The following is a 23,942-nucleotide window of genomic DNA, read 5'->3' as shown; positions in this document are numbered from 1 at the left end:
TTGTCATGGATCACAAGATGTTACAGGCCGTAACGATATATGTTGTGTAAAAAGTGTCTTATATAGCTGAAAATCATGATTTCTTGTCCGAATTAGTCCGTGTATTTTTCCCATTGTGTAAAATATTTAATTTTGGTAATATTTATTTTATTTATAAAATCCCTAAATAGTAATTTCCCAAATTCTACAACATTAAATTGCTTCAAAATAACTTTTATCTTATGAAAATGTGTCCATAAATCTTGCGTCAATTCTGTTACGTATCATACTTTGCTATAAATTGGTGGAATTATCTCCCACAACTATGGAAGATACAGGAAATCATTTTTCCCCCACTGATGAGATCTGAAGCACTGAAAGGTGTGCGTGCTCTCTCTGAGAAAATATTTGAATCTAAAAAGTTGTTACACTAAGAGTTTTGTAAAATGTCAAAATTGTGCTAACACAGTATCAAAAGGAAAAAGAAATTTATCACGGATCACACAGTGGGTTTTAATCATGATTTCATTAGTGCCATGTGCTCTTAGCATTTATACTGGCAGTTTTTGGCTAAAAAATTTAAAATGGTCAATTCTGTTACAGGCAAACCAAGCTAGAGTAACAATGTTGACAGTATGTAACACAATTGACAGTAACAGAGTTGACAAACAATACTACAGTATTGTTTGTCAATTGTGTTACATACTGTCAACATTGTTACTCTAGCTTGGTTTGCCGGTCTCATCTTACAATAAGATAAAGGAAAGAATTTCTGTTAGTGAACAGTTTTTTCCTTAACTTTGAAATGCAAAATGTATCTCCAATTATAGGATCACTCATAAGTTCAGCTGTTTAAAACAGTTTTTGGTCATGACTCAAGGCTGCGCTTCGCAAGAAAGCAGACTATGTTCAGCAAGGACTTCTGCACCTTATTGCTCAATTAAACCACAGTACACTTATTTAAATGTGTAACAGAACATTTTATTTCCTATATTATTTCACACAATATCAACATTTGTCCTCGAGGAAAGCAATGATCTCCTCTCTCCTCTATACTGAAGGGTTGTACCAATGATAACTTAAAACAGATGTTTTTTTTTTTCATATGCAAAAAAAACAAACAAACCCAAACTTAGAAAACATTGTACAAACATGATAAATTTTACAAAACTATACACAATTGAATGTGCTTGATAAAGTTTAATTTTACAATCTCAATGATTTTTTTGTAAATATACCGACTTTCCATTATTATAACTCTTATTTGGATCAAACTTGTTTCAAAGGAAAATGGGTGCAAGTGATTTACGGGCAGAACATGAGGAAGTAAATAATCACAACAAAAACAGAGAACAGAGGAACTTTGTGCCAGACAGGTTTCATGACAAAGGCAATCTTCTGCATGTAAAATTCAGTTGAAGCGATTAAAAAAAAAGAAAAAAATATAATAAGTTCCTTAAAGGAATCTTGAGTGCTAGTGGGGGACATACATATGAGAAAAAGTTCTTCGAATGAAGAATGCTATAAAAGACGCTTTCCTTATATTAGTATTTCACTGCACACCAAGACCATTTCACTGAAAAACTTCTTCCTCCTATCCTCAATGTATATATAATATACACATTTCACTACATCTCAACACTTTCTAACATGTGACATTAAATAAATCAAATTAAAGCCAGTCAGCACAAAAAGAAACACCACTTCAGGTGAGATGAGAAACCCAATGATATGCATACATACAAACAACTGCATCTTGGTGATCTTGTGACCACACTTAAATAGTTTCATGCGACGCTTTTAGCGCATTAACAGCATTAGCAAAGTGGGTGCTGAGAAGAAGTGGGCTATGTGCTGGTCTCCCAACAGCCGGAGCCCACAGACCGGTTCCTTCCAAAGAGAACAATAAATACGGCTATGAATCTCCATGGTCAGCAGTTTGCTGCTAGTTAACAAAACGCCAAAATAAATAGTGTAACTAGGCTTGACATGCCCTCAGGATGGATGCACTGTGAACAAACACAGTGGGTGTGGTGGAACATGAAATCAAGGAATACATCCAATGCAAATGTATCAATGCAAATACATTAGTTACTCTGTCTGGCCAAACACTACAATAGACCTTATGGTTTCTGCCACCTCAAAATTACATATTTGTTTGCATAGAAGCATTTGCTTAGCAAGAGAAGAGAACTGTCAGAGCTAAAGGCTGGGTGTTTGTCAAACATTTTGTTTTCTGATTGAAGAGGTAGTTTCACATTTCTCAAGGGACATGGAGTAAAGTTTACTTTACAGGACACCAGTGCCAATGTCTAATAACAACAACAACAACATCAACAACAATAATAATAAACGCAAGATGCTTTCTGTAAGTCTCAAATGGACTTAAACTACAGACTCTGAGCTTTGCCCTCCTTGGTTCACCTCACAGATCTTCTCTCTCGATAAAAGAGCTTGGAAGATGGGCAGGATGGAAATAGAAGATTTAGTGGGTTGGGTTTGGGGGGGGCGCAGGTGTCATCTCTGCTGTGAGTAGCAGGTCCGGGCCTCCGTGTCTCGGAGCGAGGCTGGAGCGGAGGTCCTGCGCTGCAGAGAGGGAGGGAGAGGAGACTCCAAGCAGGATGGAGGAAGCAAGGCCTGAAGATTGGCCAGAAGCACAGGTGTAAGGGTTAGAGCTGGAAGCCCTCCATCGGTCCCTCAGGCTGCTGGAAAATGTACTGGCCCTGATTCTGATCCACCTGCGGAACGATGCTAGCGTCCTCCTCCTCCACCCCGAAGTAGTGCTCGATCAGGTCAAAGGCCTTCTGGTAAATCTCCTGGTTCTCGTGGCTCTGCAGGAACTCAATCTTGTCTAAGCCTGAGGGGGAACATCAGTCAAAATAGAAACAAACAAGTGTTTGCATGAACGAAAAGCATGACAATTCAAAATGTTTACATAATTAAAAAAATAAAATAAAAAATAGGCCTGCAAAAAACAGCAGCTAATCAAACACAAATATGCTATTATTTAATAATAATAGAATTATAACTAACAATAATAATGTTTTCAAGTATAAAATAATAATATCCACCACCGCCAACCTGATAATCATACGTTGTTCCCACACCTCTTTTAATAATACATTTCCATTAGTTTTCCAGTTGTTTGAGATTATTGGATAATGATTTTTAAATCATTTTCTAAAGATTCAATTGCTCACAAAAGTAAATATTTTCAAACTTAATTACAAATATTTATAATGTTGAATTTCTAAACCTGGAAATCAAAGTTCTCTAAAAAAAAAAAAAAAATGTAAAGGTGACAAGTATGAGGTGACGCATGCCTACCGTAAGCCTCTTCAATGAGGGCACAATAAGGGTTGAGGCCTGATCCATTCTGTTTGGACTCTTGTTCTCCCAGTCTAAGAATGTTCTCCAGACCGTTCAGAGCCACCTGCACAATCTTGGAGTCCATTACCGTGAGCAGGTCACACATGGGCTTTATGGTGTTGAGAGAAACCAAGTACCTGAGTGTAAAACAAAACATTACAACCATTTAAAAAGTATGCTTTAAACCCCAGAACACATAGCTTTCTCTCCTATAATGTACATGTAGGGTTAAACATAACATATCTAAAATTTAGTAATTTAGGACTTCTTGGATCACTTGGATTTTGTTTTTCTGCATTTTAACATGATTAATAGAGTTCATGTTTTTATTATTAAGTGAAGTAAATGACTGTGTTAAATTGGCAGCCCTAGTATTTACATAAGCACAAAAAATATTGTATAAAAAAATAATAAAAATCACCTTAATGATGACTATTACTGCCATCTACAGGCCAGAAATGTACCATGCACTTTGATCCTACTCAGTGGTTTAATGACTGTTATTAGTCTAACTCAAATCCCTTCATAATTTATGGAATGATATTCCGGACATTATTCAAAAGGAATTGCAAATTGTATTTGCAATTGCGTTTTCAAATTGTGCACGCATAAAATGTGACATAATCCAAACGCAAATGCAAATCGCGCATTACCGTTTGCATTTTCGTTTAAGCGAACGCACAGTGACAGCCAAATTTAAAATGGAAATGCAAAGTCCGTTTGCAACTGTGTTTCCCATATCTTACGAGTCTTGACCCTGTCATATTTAAATAGCAATTTCAATTACCAAGTCTGCTTTTTCACTTTCTCAGCGTCGCGTATGTAGCCAGCCAAAACTCAAATGAAATCGCAATTCCCTTAGTATTTCCATTTCCGATGCCTTACACGGAAACCTGTCAATCAGCGTCAAGGGTGGGATTATGCTATGGGGCGTGTTCATGTTGGGACGTGACGTCACTCACAGTCGACGGTTAAGAGGTGATGCCCTGAACGACAGACGCCGATTTATTTTAAACAATGGAGGTAGTTGGTGAAATTGTGGAGCATGTTGTGGAGGACCTTATGATGCTCGCGCAGCAAGTTGATGACAGTACATCCTCTACAGATGTAGGTAATGTAACAAAAGTCACAAAATTCCATGACACCGAGATAAAGATTTGGTTTTGGTTTAGTTTAAAATGAATATTTCTTAAACCCTCATGTTGTCTTTGGGTTCTGTTTGGATCTCATTTGATATTTTCCCCCCATTCAAAAAAACATATCTCCCTTATCTCAGTGTCATGGAATTTTGTGACTTTTGTTACATTATTTGTCTAAACACACAAAAAAACCTGGGTTTGATTTAATTGGTCTGAAAGTAGCCTATGTATAATTTTGTTTTTGTCCATTTCACAGTTGAGATTAATTTAAAATGATTAAATCCCACATAAATCTAAACAAATAGACTACACCATAAATGTAAAGTGGAACAAACATTCTCTCTCTCTCTCTCTCACACACACACACACACACACACACACACACACACACACACACACACACACACACCAGCCGCGGCGCTACATTTGAGGTCCGGGCCCATCCATTTCTACTATGGTTTTGTACGTTTCTTCATTCGGATCTATTTGCGATCCATTCAATTCTAAACAACGCAGTTTACATGCTTTGTCCTTGTTACATTATTCATTAAGTGATAATAATAATTATAATAATAATTAGTGACATAATTATCAGTGAACTTGATAAATGTTGCAGATATGTTTTACTATGCATGCAAACAAATGCCTTTCAACTTATGCGTGCAAAATTCAGAATAAAATGAATGTGCAGCAATTTGTACAAATAGAGAGTCTGTATACTAGCCTATACATGTTGTAGCCATTAAATAAGCTCATTTAGTTTCATATTTGTTAAAATATTATAATGTTATTTTTTCATCTATGTTGATTATGAAAAGTGAACCGCACGAGTAAGATAGGATGCGCAATATATCGAGAGATGTGGGTCAGACATGATTTTGACCACTTTTTGTTTTGTAGAAAGCCTTTTTAAGTGAATTTCGTTTTATATAAATTGTATCTTAATTTTAATATTTTTTTTATCAACCAATAATTTTTTTATTGCCTGGATTTAATAAATTAAAAAGGAAATATAGCAGACAATAAAATCATTGAGGCGCCCACGCGGTCATTGCATTGCTCGTGAACAGGAGCGCATCTCATCCTAACTTAACGAAACTCAACGTATGCCTCACAGACATGAAATATATCTTAAGAAAGCCCAAAATGTATTTTTAACAATTTAAAACAAAAAGAAAAAGGCTACTCTCTGATTATGTAATCCATGATGTGCATTTCTCTCTATAGGCGCGTTCACTATATGGAGATGACGATCGTCAACTTCATCTTTACAGCTGTTGTTGCTGTTAATAAACTAAAAAAATAATAGGCCTATAATTTTATTAAACAATAAATTAAATTAAACTGTAATTGTCTTAAAAAAGCAGCAAAAAAAATCCGTTGTTTTTTTTTAAACCTATGCTAACTACGCATTAAATTCAGGTATAGTTAGTCGCTGTCCTCGGTGCCGCAGAAAAGCACTGAAACGGAGATGAAGGGGAACCCGTTTTTTGTTTTTGGCTTATTTTAACTGGCCCATCCAGTTTTCTGGAGGCCCACCTACAATCAAAATCCTGCGCCGCTAGTGACACACACACACACACACACACACACACACACACAGGTTTAACTGCAACAGACAGCATTTTTATTGAATTTCGCAAATTGAGAACACTTATTTGAAGGGGTGAGACCTAGCACCGACACTCATCTCTTGTGGTATGTCCAGTAAAGGACGTCCAGGTTCTTTAGTTGTCCTGTCCTTCACAAAAAGCCTATTAGCTACTTCACTGAGGTTGGCGAAGACAACATTACTGATGTTGCTGTTGGTCAAGGCCACGAAAACATTTAACTTATCCAAAATGAAATGGCTTCTGAGTAAGAGGACATCTGTAGAGGATGTACTGTCATCAACTTGCTGCGCGAGCATCATAAGGTCCTCCACAATTTCACCAACTACCTCCATTGTTTAAAATAAATCGCCGTCTGTCTGTTCAGGGCATCACCTCTTAACCGTCGACTGTGAGTGACGTCACGTCCCAACACGAACACGCCCCATAGCATAATCCCACCCTTGACGCTGATTGACAGGTTTCCGTGTAAGGCATCGGAAATGGAAATACTAAGGGAATTGCGATTTCATTTGAGTTTTGGCTGGCTACATACGCGACGCTGAGAAAGTGAAAAAGCAGACGTGGTAATTGAAATTGCTATTTAAATATGACAGGGTCAAGACTCGTAAGATATGGGAAACACAGTTGCAAACGGACTTTGCATTTCCATTTTAAATTTGGCAGTCACTGTGCGTTCGCTTAAACGAAAATGCAAACGGTAATGCGCGATTTGCATTTGCGTTTGGATTATGTCACATTTTATGCGTGCACAATTTGAAAACGCAATTGCAAATACAATTTGCAATTCCTTTTGAAAAATGTCCGGAAAATCATTCCATAATAATTACTAAGCTCTTCGAGTCCTGTCTTAAGACAGATTATGGGTAAATGACAACCTGAGGCAGCATGTGGGTGGTTTACCATGCGTTATATAAGCAAACTAAGATCAACATTCTCAGAACATTCGAAAAATAATGAGCGGCAATGAGTCCTCCTCAATAATAATTAATCCTTTCAAATTCCTAGAATGAGGTAAAAAGCAAAGCAAGAGAGCCCACAGTGCACCTCATCTGCTCTGGCGTGCCTCCCGAGGTGGCGTTGGTTATTGCCCACGCGGCCTCCTTCCTTGTGCGGAACTCTGCTTTTTGCAGAATCTCGATTAGCACTGGGAATATGTTGGCATCGATCACCGCCTGCAACAGAAAGAGCATCAAGCCACAGGTGTTCAGATACAATGTGTTGTGTAATAATCTTCTAGTGTCACAGTCTGGCTGAAGCACCTGTATTTGCACTCTGTTCCCAGCAGTGATATTGGAGACTGTCCAACAGGCCTCTTTTTTGATGGATTCCTTCGGACTGCTGAGTAGATGGAGCAGGCAGGGCAGAGCGGAGCAGTTCAGAATCACCTGACATAGGACAGAGCAGCACAACAGATCAGAAAACTGCTCCTATTGTTTGACTATGTGGACAACTTAGCATGTCACAAAGGAGCTACACTACCTGGGTCTGAATATCATCTCCTGTTACAATGTTCCCCACCGCTCTCAGTGCAGGAGACACCACTTTGTAATCACTGTGCCTGTGAATGGCCAACACACATGGATTTTATGCCAAAGTCAGTGGTAAAACAGATACAAGGTTTATTGCTTGTGTTAGCATGCCTGTTACTCACATGAGCAACTCCACCAGCCTGCGGCACACGCCCGAGTCAATTACTGTCTGGATTTTGTCGTTGGGTCCATCTGACAGATATGAAAGTGCCCAGCAGGCATCTGCAAGAACATCAGGATCACTGCTGAAGAGCAATCTGGAGAGCACGCTCAGACAGGGCGACACCTGTGTAGCAGGAACATTTGCTTGTTCAAGTATATGTATCATGTTTACAGAGGAAAAACGCTTGATAGAACAAAGAGTGTGTTTGTGTGCATGACTGAAATGTGATAACTATCCATTTAGAATGTGGTTTCTCTAGAACTGGTTTGCGAACTCACCTTTGCAAAGTCCGGAGGTGGATTTTTCCCTCTGCACAGGTTGGACAGCGCCCACACGGCGTTCCGGGTGGTAGTGAGCCGATTAGATTTGGCAAGCAACCTGCAGAGACGAGGGGATTGGGGAGAAATAAAACCGATGTACTTCACAATCAGACCACTAGATGGGGGTCATGTTACAGACAAACTACCGATGAAAAAATGCCATAGCACAGTGAAACATAGGCCTACCATCTCAAGTAACAAAGCACACACCAGCAATTTGATAGTGGGAAACATCAGAATGACATGAGGAAGTGAGGTTTATTCAGTGTCAGCTGTTCTTATAAGGACATGGCTCATAATCAAAAGACTTCAACAAGATTTTAATTCTTTGAACACGGAGAGATTCCATGATTTTTAACCCCTTTAAAATCCATACAATGAGAGAAAAAAAAAATGTAAGAACAGGAAGGGTTTTTTTGGAACCTAGAAAACAAACCAAAGTGTTATGGTTTGAACTGTTAGCTTGGTCCAGTTAGACATCTGGGGGCGCATTACAGAATACAGATACTAACTTAAGAATCCTATCTTATCTGTTTGGTAACCATAGCAATTTCAGTTAGGCCCTCATTTAGGACAAAAGCTAATACACAATGACATTTCTTAAGTGCATAATATTATCTCAACTACTGATTAGAAAAGGGTATTACAAAAGCATCCTAACTCCACAAAAAATCCTAAAAACTGTCTTAACTTTAGGACGACAGTGGAGGACGAGAGAGGAGAGAGCCTGGCTTATTTTGCATTGTGTTTAGTTTAAAACAGAGTTTTTCTAGTCTTGAGTTGGAAACATAAGTAGCAGCCTAATGTTAACATGGCCGATCGCTCTAACATTAATGTTAACCTAGATAAATGTGCGCTTTATTTGTGTTTGTGCGTTGTGGAAGCTAAATTAGTACGTTTACTGCATGCTTAACTTAATGTGCATTTCCTATACTGTGGAGATGACGAGTCAGAAATCACTAGTTTATTAATAAATTGTTCAAACGTTCAGCCTCTCTGCCGTTTTTTCCAACACATTCATAATCATTACTGTTGCCGTTGCGCTGCAGCAAGCTGTGTGTGCAAGCTTGAGTGCTTAATTTATATTTTAAATGCTCATTATTATAGTTTAGAGAGTATTACTCTGTAATGTAGAACAATGTAACAATATTCTGAAACCAGTTTCCGATGCCACTCCATATATTCAAGTAATTAAATTAGATCATAAACTTCAGACAAGAAAACTTTGTAGTCGGTGGCAGCCCTAGTTAACGGTGTCCAATTTGTTTGAAGGGCTCTTTTAAACCGACTTATATTTTCCATGTCTATATTTAACGTCACAGCTCAAAATATTTGCTTGTTCAGGGTTTGGAACTGTGTGCGTTTATGCCATTTTCATGACATTAGGGATCGGGAAATATGTAGGGACCTGCGCTATTGAGATAACGAATAGCTTCCAGCAGGTATTATGCACTTCTTTAAAAGCAACGAATATAAACGCATGCAATTGCAGTTTTGGGATGAGTAGAAGGAACTCACTGCTGAAGAGAGGGCAAGATGCCACAGTTGAGGACATAGTCTCTGCACTCTGCATTATCCCCAGCAATATTTCCTAATGCCCACACTGCCTGCAAAAACAGTTATACACAACAGATCACTTTCATGGTGCTGTGGAGATCTAATAAACCAGCTATTGGCTGAAAGGCATGAACTAGGTTAAAATCTGCAAATATCACCTGCTCTTGTACATCCTCATACTCTGAGTTGAGCAGCTCTATGAAGATAGGCACGGCCCCTGTCTCAATGACCACCTTGGTGTGTTGGAAGGTCCCTGAGGCAATGTTGGTCAGGGCCCAGGCTGCTTCAAACTGGTAAAAACAAGCAACAATACCATCTTAAAGCTAGGCTGTAATGGCAATTTAGCTTTCAAAGGGCTTTTAATATGACATGTTCTTACCTGCAGAGTGCAGTTATCACTCCTTTTTAGGAATTCAACAAATCGGTTGACAACACCAGGTGTGAGGATGACCTCATCAATGGGAGGATTGGGCTCTGAGGGAAATTAATAACATCTTAATCTTTAAATGATTGTAATCCTTGAATCTATGAGACTTAGGAATGAAGCCACCAACCTTTAGAGAGTAACTTTCTGAACTTCTGAGTGGCTATGAGCTGCTGGTCTGGATCCTCAGAGAACATCATTTGAATCATGTCTTGGGTTATAACTCCATCCTGCACAGATTGACACAATAATGTTCATACTAGATGTGTTTTTTTAGTTAAAAAGGTTTAAAATGTATCAGGAAAATGGACAAAAATGTGCCAGTATTGGTTTTGTAATGCAAGATGTAAATTAGGGCTGCACAATATGAGGAAAAGCTGCGATGTGCGATAACATTGTTTAATATTGCGATGACGATATGACTTGCGATAAATATTCAAATGTGAATGTTAGCTATAGCTAACAACAATTCCTGAATTTTTTTTTTTTTTTTTTAAATAGACATTGTAAAATAGAATATACTGTTCCCATGTCTTAGTGCTTTAATAGGTTATTTGCGTGATAGGTCAAACGTTTATTACCAGCCTGGATTACTATTTAGCGCGAGTGAGTGAGCGAGGGACAGTGTGTGTGTGTGTGTGTGTGTGTGTGTGTGTGTGTGTGTGTGCGAGCGAGCGAGCGACAGTGTGTGTGTGTGTGTGTGCGAGTGAATGTGTGCGTGTGACGGCACGCGATGACTGGTCGGAAAGCAACGTGTAGTCTGACATGTTTCTTGTCCATGACACGACAAGATTTTAGGAGTCAAAATCGAGTAATCTGACACCGTGACTATCGTAACAGACAAAAATCTTGTAATCTGAACCAGGTGTTATTCATCGTGTCAGGCTGTCTGTTGCGATGTGTTCATCGCGCGAGTTCATATCGCGATGACGATGAAAATTCGATGTATCGTTCAGCCCTAATGTAAATGTGTTTCCACAGAAATATTAAGCAGCACAACCGTTTCACATTTAACACTGGTATAAGAAGAACATTTTCTTGCGCACCAAATCAGGATATCAAAATGATTTCTGACAGATCATATGACATTGAAGAGCAATGGCTGCTGAAAATTAATTTTTCCGATCACAGGAAAAAATGTGAAAATATAAAAATAAAATAAATCAACATTTTAAAATGTATAAAAATGGAAAACTCATTTTAAATAGTAATAACTTTTCACAATATTTGTTAAAATGTATTTTTGCACCAAAAAAGTGCAACCTTTGGAGTATAAAATATATATGACTTGATGATTAATTTATATTAATATAATGATATAATTTATATTACATAATTTTATACCATGCTTCCTTATTACACAACATTTACAGCTGTGCTAGATTTAAAGTGCTGTATAGTCAATATGCTTATAATTATGATGATAATATAAATATTTAAATATAATAAATATATAAATATGGCAACCATGGCAAAAGTACTGACACTTATGTCTGTTCTCTGTGAATTTGACTGTAATCATCTGTGTAAGGGAAAGATTGTTTAGATATTGTTTGACTGGATTACTTACACCTGATACAGGTACAGTGGAGCTGATATCAGGGTCTTGAATGGGGCATTCAAGCATGGACTCATCACCAGGTGGTATACACACATTCCTCCTCTTGAACAGCTACAGAGAAGATATAACAATTTAATTTCCTATGTACAAAGAACTGATATGTTAAATAAACAAATCCAGTAATATAACCCTTCAATATACACAGTTTTATTCCATAATGTACAATCAATCCTTCATAAACACAAATGTAATTTAATGTGTTTGTATAATAAGGAAGAAACAATGATGGCAAACCTGCTCCTCCCTCTTCTGTTTACGGAGCTGTATCCCCTCCTCCTCTCTCCGTCTCCGCATTTCCTGGGTGTTCAGGGCTTTATTCTTGTAGCTCTTCATTCGATAGTTTTCTTTGCCCGGGCTTGCCATTGCATCTTCAGATTAGAGAAAAGAATGAGGTCAGATGCACATTCTGATACTTAATTTCTGTTATCTATTCTGCACATAAACTTTAGAAATGCAATGCATACAAGATACATAACTGGTTGAACCAGTATGCAATTCTCCTCATAATTTGAGCCAAATAGCATGTGAAGACCAAAGGAATGGTTTATCTGAAATCAATTATGGTTTTCACATTGTCAATACAAGCATTTCCTGTGTAACACCAGTGCTAACTGACACTTTGCATGCTGAACTTCCTTCATTATCCGTTTAATGTTCTTCTTCTTTAAGAACAGTGTTGGGTGTAATGCATTACTAACTGTAATTAATTACTTTAATTTAAAGGAATAGTTCACCCAAAAATGATAATTCTGTCATTATTACTCACCCTCATGTCGTTCCAAACCCGTAAGATACTCGTTCGTCTGAGCGATTTCTGTCCCTCCATTGACAGCTACGCAACTACTATTTTGAACTACTTATTTTGAATGTTTTATTCCAAATTCTCTGAAGAGACACGATCACTTTATATGATGAACAGATTGAATTTAGGGTTTTATTCACATAAACACTGATCAGTGAACATAAACAGAAGCTCAACCGAACTTGCTTGATGCACGAGAACAAACCTCATTGGTTCTCTAACCAAGCGGCAACCTGCTGTCTGTTAGCTGTCACCTCACCTCAGCTAACTGACCCTTCGCTAAGCCATGCCCAAAAACCGCCTCAGGCCAATTGTGGCTTAGGTCTGGCAAGCTTTCAAGCGAGGGAAACATGCCGAAGCGTTGTGCGTATGGATTGTGCAAATCTGATACCCGATATCCTAAAAGTTTGGACGGGGGGTGGAATATTTTCCCTTCCCGAAACCTAAAACCTAAGGGGAGAAATGCCGGGCGTGGATCAATCAGTGTGGGAGGCCCCATTCACAACTAAATGTCGACAGGATTAACAAAAACACAGACGTTTGCTCCAGGACGTGTGAGCAGTAGTTTGGCACGCTAAAATATAAGCGGGAAAATGTTATCATTGCAAAGTGGTCAGGCTAATAATGTCTTGTGTTAATTCCACAAGATTTATGGATAAGCTGTTTGATTTATAATTATTAGATTATTTTCAAATTTCACTTGCTGTGCATGAACATAGCTGTTCCTGAATTTGTGTTTCCCATTTGAATGGTCAGCGTATGAGGCGGCGGCTGCTTGCACTGGGATCTATAGGCTTTAGCTTCAATTGTGATGAAATTATTCTCTAATCGGTTGCATATTATGTCGTGGATATATCCCTCGAATGCATACTGTAGTCCCTTTTGTCTTGCTCTCTCAGATACTTCACCTGTTCGCCAAAAATGACCAATTATCTCCTTAGGTCTGACACCGGTGCATACATACTGTAATAGACGTGCAAGGCGCAAAAGCTTGTCAGGCGTAGCAACAGTAACTAAGGAGGGCGGGGCTTAGCGAAGGGTCAATTCTAGCCGGTTAGGGTCTCTGCCATGTTTGTGCGTTTTTTCAGGATTATTTTATACAATTATCAAATAATATGGCTTGCTATGCAGTTAACTGTACTAACAGACCATCCAAGAAGTCCAGGCTCTATTTTATCCAGTGAGTGAAATTCTAAGATGATATTATTTATTAATTTATTTTTAATAAATAAATGTATTTATTAAATACCCACGTCCCGCCTCTTATCCCATTTTCAAATATACAGGAGTGAGGGACAGCCAAGATAGGGACGGCCAGGTCTGTCCACTTTGGGCTTCAAAAATGCTCTTCAGAAACCTACGGGTGATGTCACAGACACACCATTGTTTTATACAGTCTATGTGAGTAACACAAGAGAATGAACCTCATTGGTTCTTACAGAAGCTCAAACTTACAGCGTAACACACGGGAATGAACCTCATTGGTTCTTGCGGAAGCCCAACGTAACACATGAAGAATGTACCTCGTTGGTTCTCGCACATCAAGCGAACATAGTTGCGCTTACGTTTACCACAACTGATGTGTGAGTTGATGAATGTGTTATGTGAACAAAAGCCTAAATTCAATCTGCTCATCATATAAAGCAATCGTGTCTCTTAAGAACATTTGGACTAAACCGCTCAATTCATATGGATTAGTGTTACGATCTCTTTATTAACTTTTTAAAGCGTTAAAGTGGTAGCCTAGTTGTGTAGCTGTCAAAGGGACAGAAAGCTCTCAGATTGAATCAAAAAGATCTTCATCTGTATTCTGAAGAAGAACGAGTCTTACATCTTTTGTGTAACACAGTGGAAGAAAGAAAATCATTCTGGTTGTGACTGGAACAACATGAACACAGCAGTTTCATTTTTAGGAAAAACCTTCTATTTAAGGTTCAAACCATACGTCCATCTTCTCTACCTTATAAATACTCGGTTTAGACAAATGCAGCACTTGTAAACGATGCTGTTTTAATCGGATCAGCTTATGTTGTTATGTATGAATATGGGAGGACTGGACTAATACTACACATAAAATTTGACCACACACTACATAAGCAATCATGGTTCTCATTAAACGTATAAGCCTTAGTACCAACATTGATACCACAGGTTATTTGGCTCGTCAAACAACTACATGTTCCTGGTATCCATCTATTTCCGTTGCGCATTAGAACATATTTAGTGTGCAATAGCTGGACAGTTGGAACCAAGACCATACAGGTCACAAATCAAATCAGTCATATAAAGCCACAAACACACTTTTAATACGTTAGAGGTTTATAATCACTTAACTCCAGCAGGCTTTTCCACTTTCATCCTAAACTGTGCTCTATGCTAACATGCTAACCGTGTTATGCTAGCTTGGCATAAACGTCAAAATGTTTAATTACTCTGTCTAAGGGCCATGTTACCTCATTCGCTCCCTGAAAAGAAAAGACATTTACATCTTAGATAGTGTATGATTCTCACCCATTAGTCGTGGTTCGGAGAGGGAAACGCTGGTCGTGTGTTTTTAAATATCTCTCAAGACCCTCCCGCGTTCATCCAGCTGAGGGCAATATGGCGTCGACTGTTGGCGTGAACGTCACTTCCGCTGCTGTTTCCGGTTTTCATGAGCGGCCTCATTCAATAAAAATAAATGGAAAGCGAAACGGGTTATTGTTCAAGTCAACATTTCTACCTCTAAAAAGGTAACTTATTTTGCATTCAAATAGCGATTTCGAGATAGTTTCAGAGTGAATTTTTGTTGTTGTGCAGTCAGCAGATGAAGACTTTTACATGTTATATATGTTATTGTTTGTGTTGCAGCTTTATTGTCCAGTTTTGTTGACAGACTCGATGCATAATGTCGCGTCTTAGTAAAATCCAGGTCAAATAGCCGCCTCTTGGAGTTTTGCTATTAACTTAGCTGATAATGACATTTTAAATGCGTCCCTTACAAAAATATACCAAGCTAAACACATCTGTTTCAGTTATGAGCTTTTGCCTGTCGATTGATTGTCACATAAATAAATGCGAATAAATAAATAAACAAACGTTACACAGGAGTGTAATAACATGAATTGTACATATTATATACACATAATTGTTTAATAGTAATAGTATTTATATTAAGATATTAACAGACGTTTACCATATTTATCTTTTTCCCCCACCCCTTTAGTTTTATTCCACTTGCCATTTACACTAATGGATTTTAGAGTTAATTTGCCCCAGTTTTATTGTGCTAACAAAATCTGTTGTAACTGAAATTTTGGCTGAAACTATCTTCCATTCGTTTCATCCAGCCTTGTGTGATGCCTGTGTGTGACATCTGCTGTGAAGAGCTCCCGTCTGAAGCAGAGATGAGAACCCATCTCCTCCTGAGTCACATGGAGAATGTGCTGGCCTGCCCGTTCTGCTCTTTGTCCGGGGTCTTGTACGATGAGCTGAGCTTCCACATCAACACCGCACACATAGAAAAAGACTGCAAGGACATGAATGCAACAGTGGTTGACAGTGGACAGAAAAACTCAAATGACTGGTTTGCTCAAAGTCTCAATACTTCAAGGACTTCCAGTGTGAAAAATACGCACAAGGTATCTCGAGTCTCACCCCCGTCATCTGGCCACCCTTCACCCTTTCAGGTAAGCGGGATGGCCATTCCAATTACAGGGACCACCCTTTCTCAGGAAACCTCGACTAGCTTGAAGAGTTCACCACCTGCCGCAGCCACAGCGAATGGTGCAATAAAACTGGTCAGGACTACACAAACACCCAGCACTAACCCCAGAAGAGAGAGAGAAGATGGGCATCGAAAATCAAAGCAGAAGCGTTTGTCTTCGCCTAATAAAGGTGCTCTTAACTTTACAACATAAAACTGATTTCACAGTAAGCCATTAGGGTAATACTTTTCCCTTTGTATGTTGCAGAAGGGCGATTTCCATGTCCAATGTGCAGTTTGGTCTGCAATGACTGCTTTATTCTGCAGGAGCATGTTGAGCTTCATTTACAGGACCAAGATGTGACTGAAGGTGTCTTAGTTTAAAATATCAAGAATATTTGCATGTTTACAAAGTAACGAATTGTTTATTTTACCCTCTTTTTATCACTAACGGTCTGTGATTGATGTCTGATATGGTTTGCCCTCTTAAGGGGCCGATCCTGATGTTGGCACTTCAACAGAAGCATCTTCTACAAGCAATAGTAGATCGGGTGAGTTAGCAAGGATATGGCAGCTCTGCTTATTCAAAAAGTGAATGACCAAACTAAACTGTAACTGTATAATTGGAATCTCCAGGTGTGATACGTTATGAGTGTCCAATGTGTTCTTTGAGCTGTTCCAGCAGCACCTCCCTGCAGGAGCATGTTGAGCTACACCTGGAATACGGCTCAGCGTCTGCAACAGGTATGTAGATATTATTAAGTACGCAAATGCATATGACATTTTTCATGGAATTGTTTGTAAGAGTTGCAATCTAAGTAGGTTGTCTTCACAAGTACAATGCATCAAGAAAGACACTATTGGCACAGCAGAACTTCATTTGGTTTGGGTGTTTTAAGGTCATTCATCTGGAGACCTGAATCTGGCTAGGAAGCTTCAGGAGGAAGAGGAGCAAAAGTGGAGGGAGCTAGAGAGCAGACGGGAAGCCGAGGACTTTAAGAAGCTCCAGGTAAGCTGAAGACATCTTCACTATTAGAATTCAAGGAAATGTGCTCCCAACATATACAAATTCTGTCATTTACTCACCTTCGTATCAAATCCGCCACAAAAAAAAAGCTTTATTTTATCTTCCTGTGATTTTTAGAAGCAGTTTGGACTTGATAACAGTGGTGGTTATCGCAAGCAGATGGAGAGGAATATGGAGAGGGCTGTGTCTCGAGGTCAGATGGTTCCTGCAGAGTTCCACAGGAAAAGAGTGGAGATGCTTGAATCTCTGGCCTCGGGGGTGGATGATGGCAGAAGCAAAACATCAGGTCTGATAGGGACTGCATCATAGCTATACCAGTAATCTACACATGAAAATCTGTCCAGTTCTGTATCTTTATAAGTTCAAAGTATTTATATGTTCAAAAGTTTGAATTCTCTTATTCTCATCAAAACTACAGTAAAAACCATAATATTATGAAATATTTAAAATTATTATTATTATTAATTATACATGATTTTTTTTATGAATTAATTTGTTTTTAGATGTTTTTTTTCATAAATAACAATAATTTATTATTGTTGTTATTATTATTATTTTTAATTGTATAATTGTTTTATTTAAATTATACAGAAACCTGTAGAAAATGAAACTGCATAAAGCAACTGATGGTTTAGATTTAGCTGGTTAACCTTTCTGTTTCAGGACTTATGGAAGCTCTGTATAGGTACTACCAGAGAGACGTCTCCGACTGTTCGCATGTGTGGCTCTGTGCTGAGACTGATCACTACTCCTCTTCGGAGGGTGACAAAGGTTGGGGATGTGGTTACAGAAACTTCCAGATGCTTCTTTCATCTTTGCACAGGATGGAGCAGTATAACCTTTTACCTGGTACAACATCAGCAACATCATGTATTCTCTTAGCTCCTTGTTGAGTAGTACCTATCATAAAATGTTCCTTCAGTTTCAGTTCCCAGCATCCCAAGAGTGCAGGCCATGATCGAGGAGGCGTGGGCTCAAGGCGCAGATCCTCAGGGTGCTTCACACTTCAAACATCGGCTGCAGGGGACACGGGCTTGGATAGGAGCTACAGAAATCTATGCAGTTCTCACCTCCCTTAGTGTGAAGTATGTATTGAAATCCCAAGTTTACATTCACACATACACTACCATTTAAAAGTTTGGGGTCACTAAGATTTTTGTTTTGAAAAAAATTAATACTTTTATTTAACAAGGGTGCATTAAATGTATTAAAAATGACAGTAAAGACTTATACATTGCTACAAAAATTCAATTTCAAATAAATTGTTCTTTTGAACATTGTATTCATCAAAGAATCCTGAAAAAAAAAAGAATTGCTGTTTCCTCAAAAACATATTTCTTGACAATCAAATCAGCATATTAGGATGAATTCTGAAGGAACATGTAACTCTGAAGACTGGAGTAAAGACTGTTGAAAAAATGTACATTACAGGAATAAATGACATTTTAAAATATATTAAAGTACAAAATTTACTTTAAATTGAAGCAATATTTCATGAATGGAGCATTAGTGAGCACAGAAGACTTATTTCAAAAACATTACAAAATCTTACTGACCCTAAACTCTTGAACAGGACAGTACATTTACATCTTAAATTTCCTTAACATTTTTAGAGCCCGAATTGTGGATTTTCACAAGCCCACTGGCCCAGGAGACACACACCTCAGAATGTTTGAGTGGGTAAAACAATATTTCTCACATTCTGCCAGTAGGAGTGCAAGACTGCCGCCCAAAGTAGTGCAGACAACATTACCACCTTTATACCTCCAGCACCAAGGTATTTCAAGACTCGGGTTTCTCTTGTAAACTACAGCACTTGTCCCTCATGAAAGTCTAGATAGCATTGACCTCACAGGAAAAGAATCACCGTTGTAAGATGACTTGCATGTTGTTCTGTCTTTATGATCAGGCCACAGTCGCTCGATTGTAGGAGTGGAACAGAAAGTAAATGGCAACCTGTTTCTACTCCTCTTTGATCCGGAGTTTGCACCTGGGGAAATGAGGAGAGTGTTGTCACAGAATACAGTAGCTACTATGGTACGCCGTATGCGCAAATTGCCCAGTGGCCTGAAACACAGACAGTATCAAGTGGTCGCCGTAGAAGGGTTGCTAACACCCGAAGAGAAACAGGTAATTTAGACCTACAGCTTTAGGAATTCGTTGCTTTAGTTATTTATTTGGGCATTATAACTGCTGAAATTAACTATTATTTATTTATTTGATTAATTAACTCTTCATCTTAACTCTTCATTTAGATATTTTTGTATGGTTAGTCTATGTTAAACTATTCAACTACTGAATGGCGTGTTTGTTTTTCAGAGCCGCATTCTCAATTCAAGATCACTATGTGCTGAGAAAATTCCTTGATGCAGTTGTGCACATCTGCTGCAGTTTTATGTAGTCCCAGCTACTTTTATCTACTAGTCTCTTGAAACAGACTATGAAACACTGTATTTTTGTATAAATGTCAAACAATAATAAATAAAGTTTTATCTTACTAGCTGCACAATAAGTCAGTTCATTGTCATTGTCTCATCATGTGTGAATCTTCAGTTCTTCAGATTTTGATTCATTGAATGATTAGTTCATTTTGTCTTTCAATTACAGTTTGATGCACGTGGTATCCATTGTTGACCCTATCAGTGATCAAGGGATGTTTGTCAGCCTTTAGCCTTATGCACCCTTGAGTCGATCTGAACTATCAGCGTACGACTCTGCTTTTCCAACCCCGCAGGCGAAATTCTAATAATTTACAGAACCTCACCTCATTTCTCTGTTTTATGACCAAAATGTGTAACATGCCAAAGTATGCTTCCTGATTTAATTATGGCAGATGACCTGCAAGTCACAGGACAGAGAGAAATCTCACGGTCACTCCAGAGGAGAGAAAGATAGAGAGAGATGGCAGGTAAGTGAACCACACAGCAAAACCTTAACAGGGAGCAAACCAGGGTTTGAGAAATTCTAACACACCTAATGTGGTTTTTGTACAAAAGATTACCAGGAGGGAACCAAAATTCTTATGCTATACTTAATAAGGAAAAACAATATTTTTAACATAATAAGCTTCTTCACGACTATAACTGTTATACGGAAAACTCTTAACATGGCTTAATGCATGTTTAACCTTAACAGTGGTTTTGATTGAAATAAGAATTTACAGTAGATTAAAGAAAAAGCATTTTGTTTGCCATTTCCTTCCATGAATCTCTCAGAAAAATGTATCAAATGTTTTGGGGTGTCCAGCATATTTGTGAAAATGGAAGTAGGACACCAAACATCCTTTGGATTTCTGGCCATATAGATGACCTGTGGGTCATTAGGAAAAGTGAAGAGACATTTAAACATTTGTAATAGTCTGAAGCATTTTTAAGGAGATTGGAAATGCAACACTACACTCTAAACCTTTCAATGGGACAAAAGGGTCTCTGTAGTGGAAAAAGGTTCTTTAGATTATTGTAATGTTCTTCACACTGAGAAAAACATGCTTCTTTTGAGAAACGATGACTGAAAGGTACTTTGAGGAACCCAAAATGGTTCTATGGCATTATTGTAAAAAAACACCTTTTGAACATTGGAATGGCTTATGTTGGTATGGCAGATGACACTCAGATCCTAGGGGAGGAGGAAGAAACAAACTGTTTCTCACAGTCTGAAACCTCAATCCATGGTACGCGCTCAGAATTCACCTTGCTGTAATTCACTGTTAGCACACACATAAAGTATATTTATCAAGTTCACTATCAGTAAAAATTCTTACAATAAAGATGGTCATTTCATGTTGTTCTTAAGCTGTACGACAAAAGGTTATCGAAATGTTACCAATATGCTTTTTCCAAAAGATCTTATTCTGCTGATTTTGATCCTGATTAAGAAAGTTATACAGGTGTAGAAAAACATGAGGGTGAATAAATGATGACAGAACCTTAAATTTATAATCATGAGAAGTTTTTACTGATAGTGAACTTTATACGACACATTAGCTGTGTGCTAATTTTTGGGTTGACTATATCTCTTTGCTTAAAGTACCTCTTGAATGTTTCCACCCATCTTATCATTCCTACAGTGATTATATTTGAGTAAATCATTGTATACAGATTAGAATTAAATCTGTTCTAATCGTGTACGGTTCTAAGACAGCCACTAATCTCTTCATAAGGTAGGTCATTTTTGGAGAGGCTAGCAATAGCAAGCTAGCTTTGAAATAAGATCCAACCCTCCTTTTACAGAGTAGTCTACAAAGCCACGCTTCCTTCAAAACACTTGAACGCACAGAGCAAGGAGGATTTTATGGTCCTTCGCCTTAGACATGAGTCATGACATACATATAAATAGCCTACATTTAGACCACTTAACTTAGTGATTGCAATCAGGATGTGAAGAGACTTTCATTTAGCATAACAAAACAAGTCACCTACCTTGCCTTTAACTTATTTGAAAATATTTAAACATGTTGAATTTATTTATAGATTATATAATCTCACTGCTTAACTGAGCAGGAACTGTTGGTGACTAGGCCACTTCACTGTTGCACAGAATAGTCTAGTAGCCAACTAGGTGAACCCGGAAATGTTGAGTACACCAAAGTTTTTTTGCAGAAATGTGAAGTATGTGTCCCCAGCATACAGAAACTGCCGGATGCTAATTCGCATATGTTGAGCAATTTGCATAATTAGCATAATTAGCATTATTAGCTTAATTGTCCATTTTTAGCAGATAGTTTACACTGTATGGTCAATTTCTACAATATGTGAGTGTTTTTAGAGGTTTTAGAGGATGCTGATTTCAGTTTTGGCATTTTCAGATTTCAAAGAGCTAATTGTATTACATATTTTGATTTATTTTGGAAAATTCTGATTACTTTCAGTTATAATTTTAGGTTATTTTTATGGTATACAAAATAACGTACATTTCAGAATCTTGAGTGCTCTTGTGAATATTGATGCATTGTTTACGGTGTGGTGAGGCTGAAGATTGAAGATTTTGAAGATTCAAAATTGCTTTTTGGATAAACGATGAATCTTTGTTAGGCTGAATGTTGTACATTTCTGGAGGGAAAAGCAATGCGGATATTTGACATAACTTGGATCCTGCAACTGTACGATACATATTAATGGGGTAGCTCTTTAAGACACCCAATGAGATGACATCACCTAAGCCCATCACCATGTGTGATCAACAAACTATGTACAAATACACTATATACATGCCATTCAAGACAGGCCACGCAAGTTGCTAGGGCAACTCCCGAATGGCAGAAGGACTGTCCAGGTTGTTCCGCAAGTCGCAAGATCCAACGGGCACCCAGTTAAAATTCTGCCAGATGCAAGAGTTAAAACTGAGTCTGGCCAACCCGGGTCAGCCCGCCACACCAAAGGCTAACCAAGAGGGCCTCACCTCCGCACTACACAAAGCACACACTGGCTATCACCTTCAGGCAAACTGCTATGCCTCACAATTAATTAAAAAAAGGCAGCCTCGTCATCTTCACTATCCCCGTCTGTCCTGGTGAGTCGAGCAATGGTCCAAAGACACTTATATTCTTCATTTTAGACACACCTTCATCACTGTGATGATCTTGCACAACATTGTAGGCTGACCAGTCCAGGGGAAGAGGAGTAGAATGGAAGCATCATCCCTCCTCTGTGCTCTAGAAGCCCTCTCTCGGATGCTCTCTTGGACAGTAGCTGTTCTTGGCACTTCTTTCAGAGTGGGTGGAGTCAGCTTCTTAGGGCCTGTATAATGTTCAATGGCAAGACTGCTGTTAGCTAACGGACAGAATTTCTAAGCTTGGAGCTTTGTCAGACGGGGAACGTCTGGAGTCGCCACTCCAGGGAACAGGATCCCTGCAGGATTTTGCACAAACTGAGTGGCCATGGCATGTCTTGTGCGGCAACCATTGGGTGTGAAGACTACAAGATCAAAGTTATCACCCCAACTGTGAATAGGGCCAATGCACCTCTTCAGTCCATACCCACAGGTACTTACACTGAAAAAAGTATTCATTGAACTCAATTTTAGTTCAACTTAATGCATTTGTTTAAATGTAGGTAAAATAAATTGAATGCAATCACTTACGATAAAAAAATTGATCAAATTCAATGAATCATTTATTTCAGTGTATCTGCATCATCTGAGGCGTATTTGGCAGCTGATTTCCGGAATCCGGAGGACCTCATCATATGTTACAACAAGACCATGCTCATTTAGGTTCCGAACCAGTTCTGAACTACCATGCTTATGATGAAGTTTTACAGCTAGCCCCAAAGTTGTGTGATTCCAGCTTTTACGGATGTGCTGCTGGATGCATTGAGCAAGTGTGAGTGCTGGTTTGGTCACCGTTTCTACCCTGGACACAAGACTGGAGACAAGTCTTAGGAGAGTTGGACTTGTATATTGAATGACCCTATCATGCCTAAAGCTGCCAAAGTCGTATTCACGAGGCAATGGAATATTCTGGACCTCTCCCCGCACTTTTCTGACAAACTTGTCGACATCATCATCGTCATCATTGAAGAGGCCAGTTTGTCCTACTAATTTGAGTTATTTAGCAATGTACGGCCTAAAGCCAACAATCGTCTGACATCCTTCAACTCTCAGTACAATAACGGCATCACCATAATAATCACACAGGTGTGCTAGCATTTGTTTCCGGCACAAACTCCCAGAATTAGCGACAAAAACATCATGTAATTTGGAGACAGTCCAAGTCAC

General features: G+C 38.5%; 2 protein-coding genes across 2 annotated transcripts; one reads left to right on the top strand and one right to left on the bottom strand.

The window, feature by feature from the left end:
• Positions 1-941: 941 nt before the first annotated feature.
• kpna5 (karyopherin alpha 5 (importin alpha 6)) lies at positions 942-15,162 on the bottom strand. The gene is made up of 14 exons (XM_081389451.1): positions 15,028-15,162; positions 11,949-12,082; positions 11,664-11,765; positions 10,224-10,323; positions 10,049-10,143; positions 9,828-9,959; positions 9,631-9,719; positions 8,071-8,170; positions 7,752-7,915; positions 7,580-7,658; positions 7,360-7,485; positions 7,145-7,272; positions 3,307-3,485; positions 942-2,836 (listed from the first exon to the last, which is right to left on the bottom strand). Exons 1-14 carry the CDS (start codon positions 15,029-15,031, stop codon positions 2,649-2,651), a joined length of 1,620 nt encoding a protein of 539 aa, XP_081245577.1. The 5' UTR covers positions 15,032-15,162; the 3' UTR covers positions 942-2,648.
• Positions 15,111-19,740, top strand: zufsp (zinc finger containing ubiquitin peptidase 1). The gene is made up of 12 exons (XM_081389443.1): positions 15,111-15,248; positions 15,846-16,392; positions 16,470-16,571; positions 16,693-16,752; positions 16,838-16,945; positions 17,101-17,210; positions 17,346-17,514; positions 17,892-18,077; positions 18,151-18,313; positions 18,842-19,005; positions 19,138-19,358; positions 19,548-19,740. Exons 2-12 carry the CDS (start codon positions 15,855-15,857, stop codon positions 19,593-19,595), a joined length of 1,869 nt encoding a protein of 622 aa, XP_081245569.1. The 5' UTR covers positions 15,111-15,248; positions 15,846-15,854; the 3' UTR covers positions 19,596-19,740.
• The last annotated feature ends 4,202 nt before the right edge of the window (positions 19,741-23,942 follow it).

The sequence above is a fragment of the Scardinius erythrophthalmus genome, assembly GCF_964197995.2.
Source record: "Scardinius erythrophthalmus genome assembly, chromosome: 16".
Taxonomy (NCBI): Eukaryota; Metazoa; Chordata; class Actinopteri; order Cypriniformes; family Leuciscidae; genus Scardinius; species Scardinius erythrophthalmus.
Note: the sequence above shows the minus strand (reverse complement) of the source record. Positions and strands in the feature narration are given on the sequence as shown.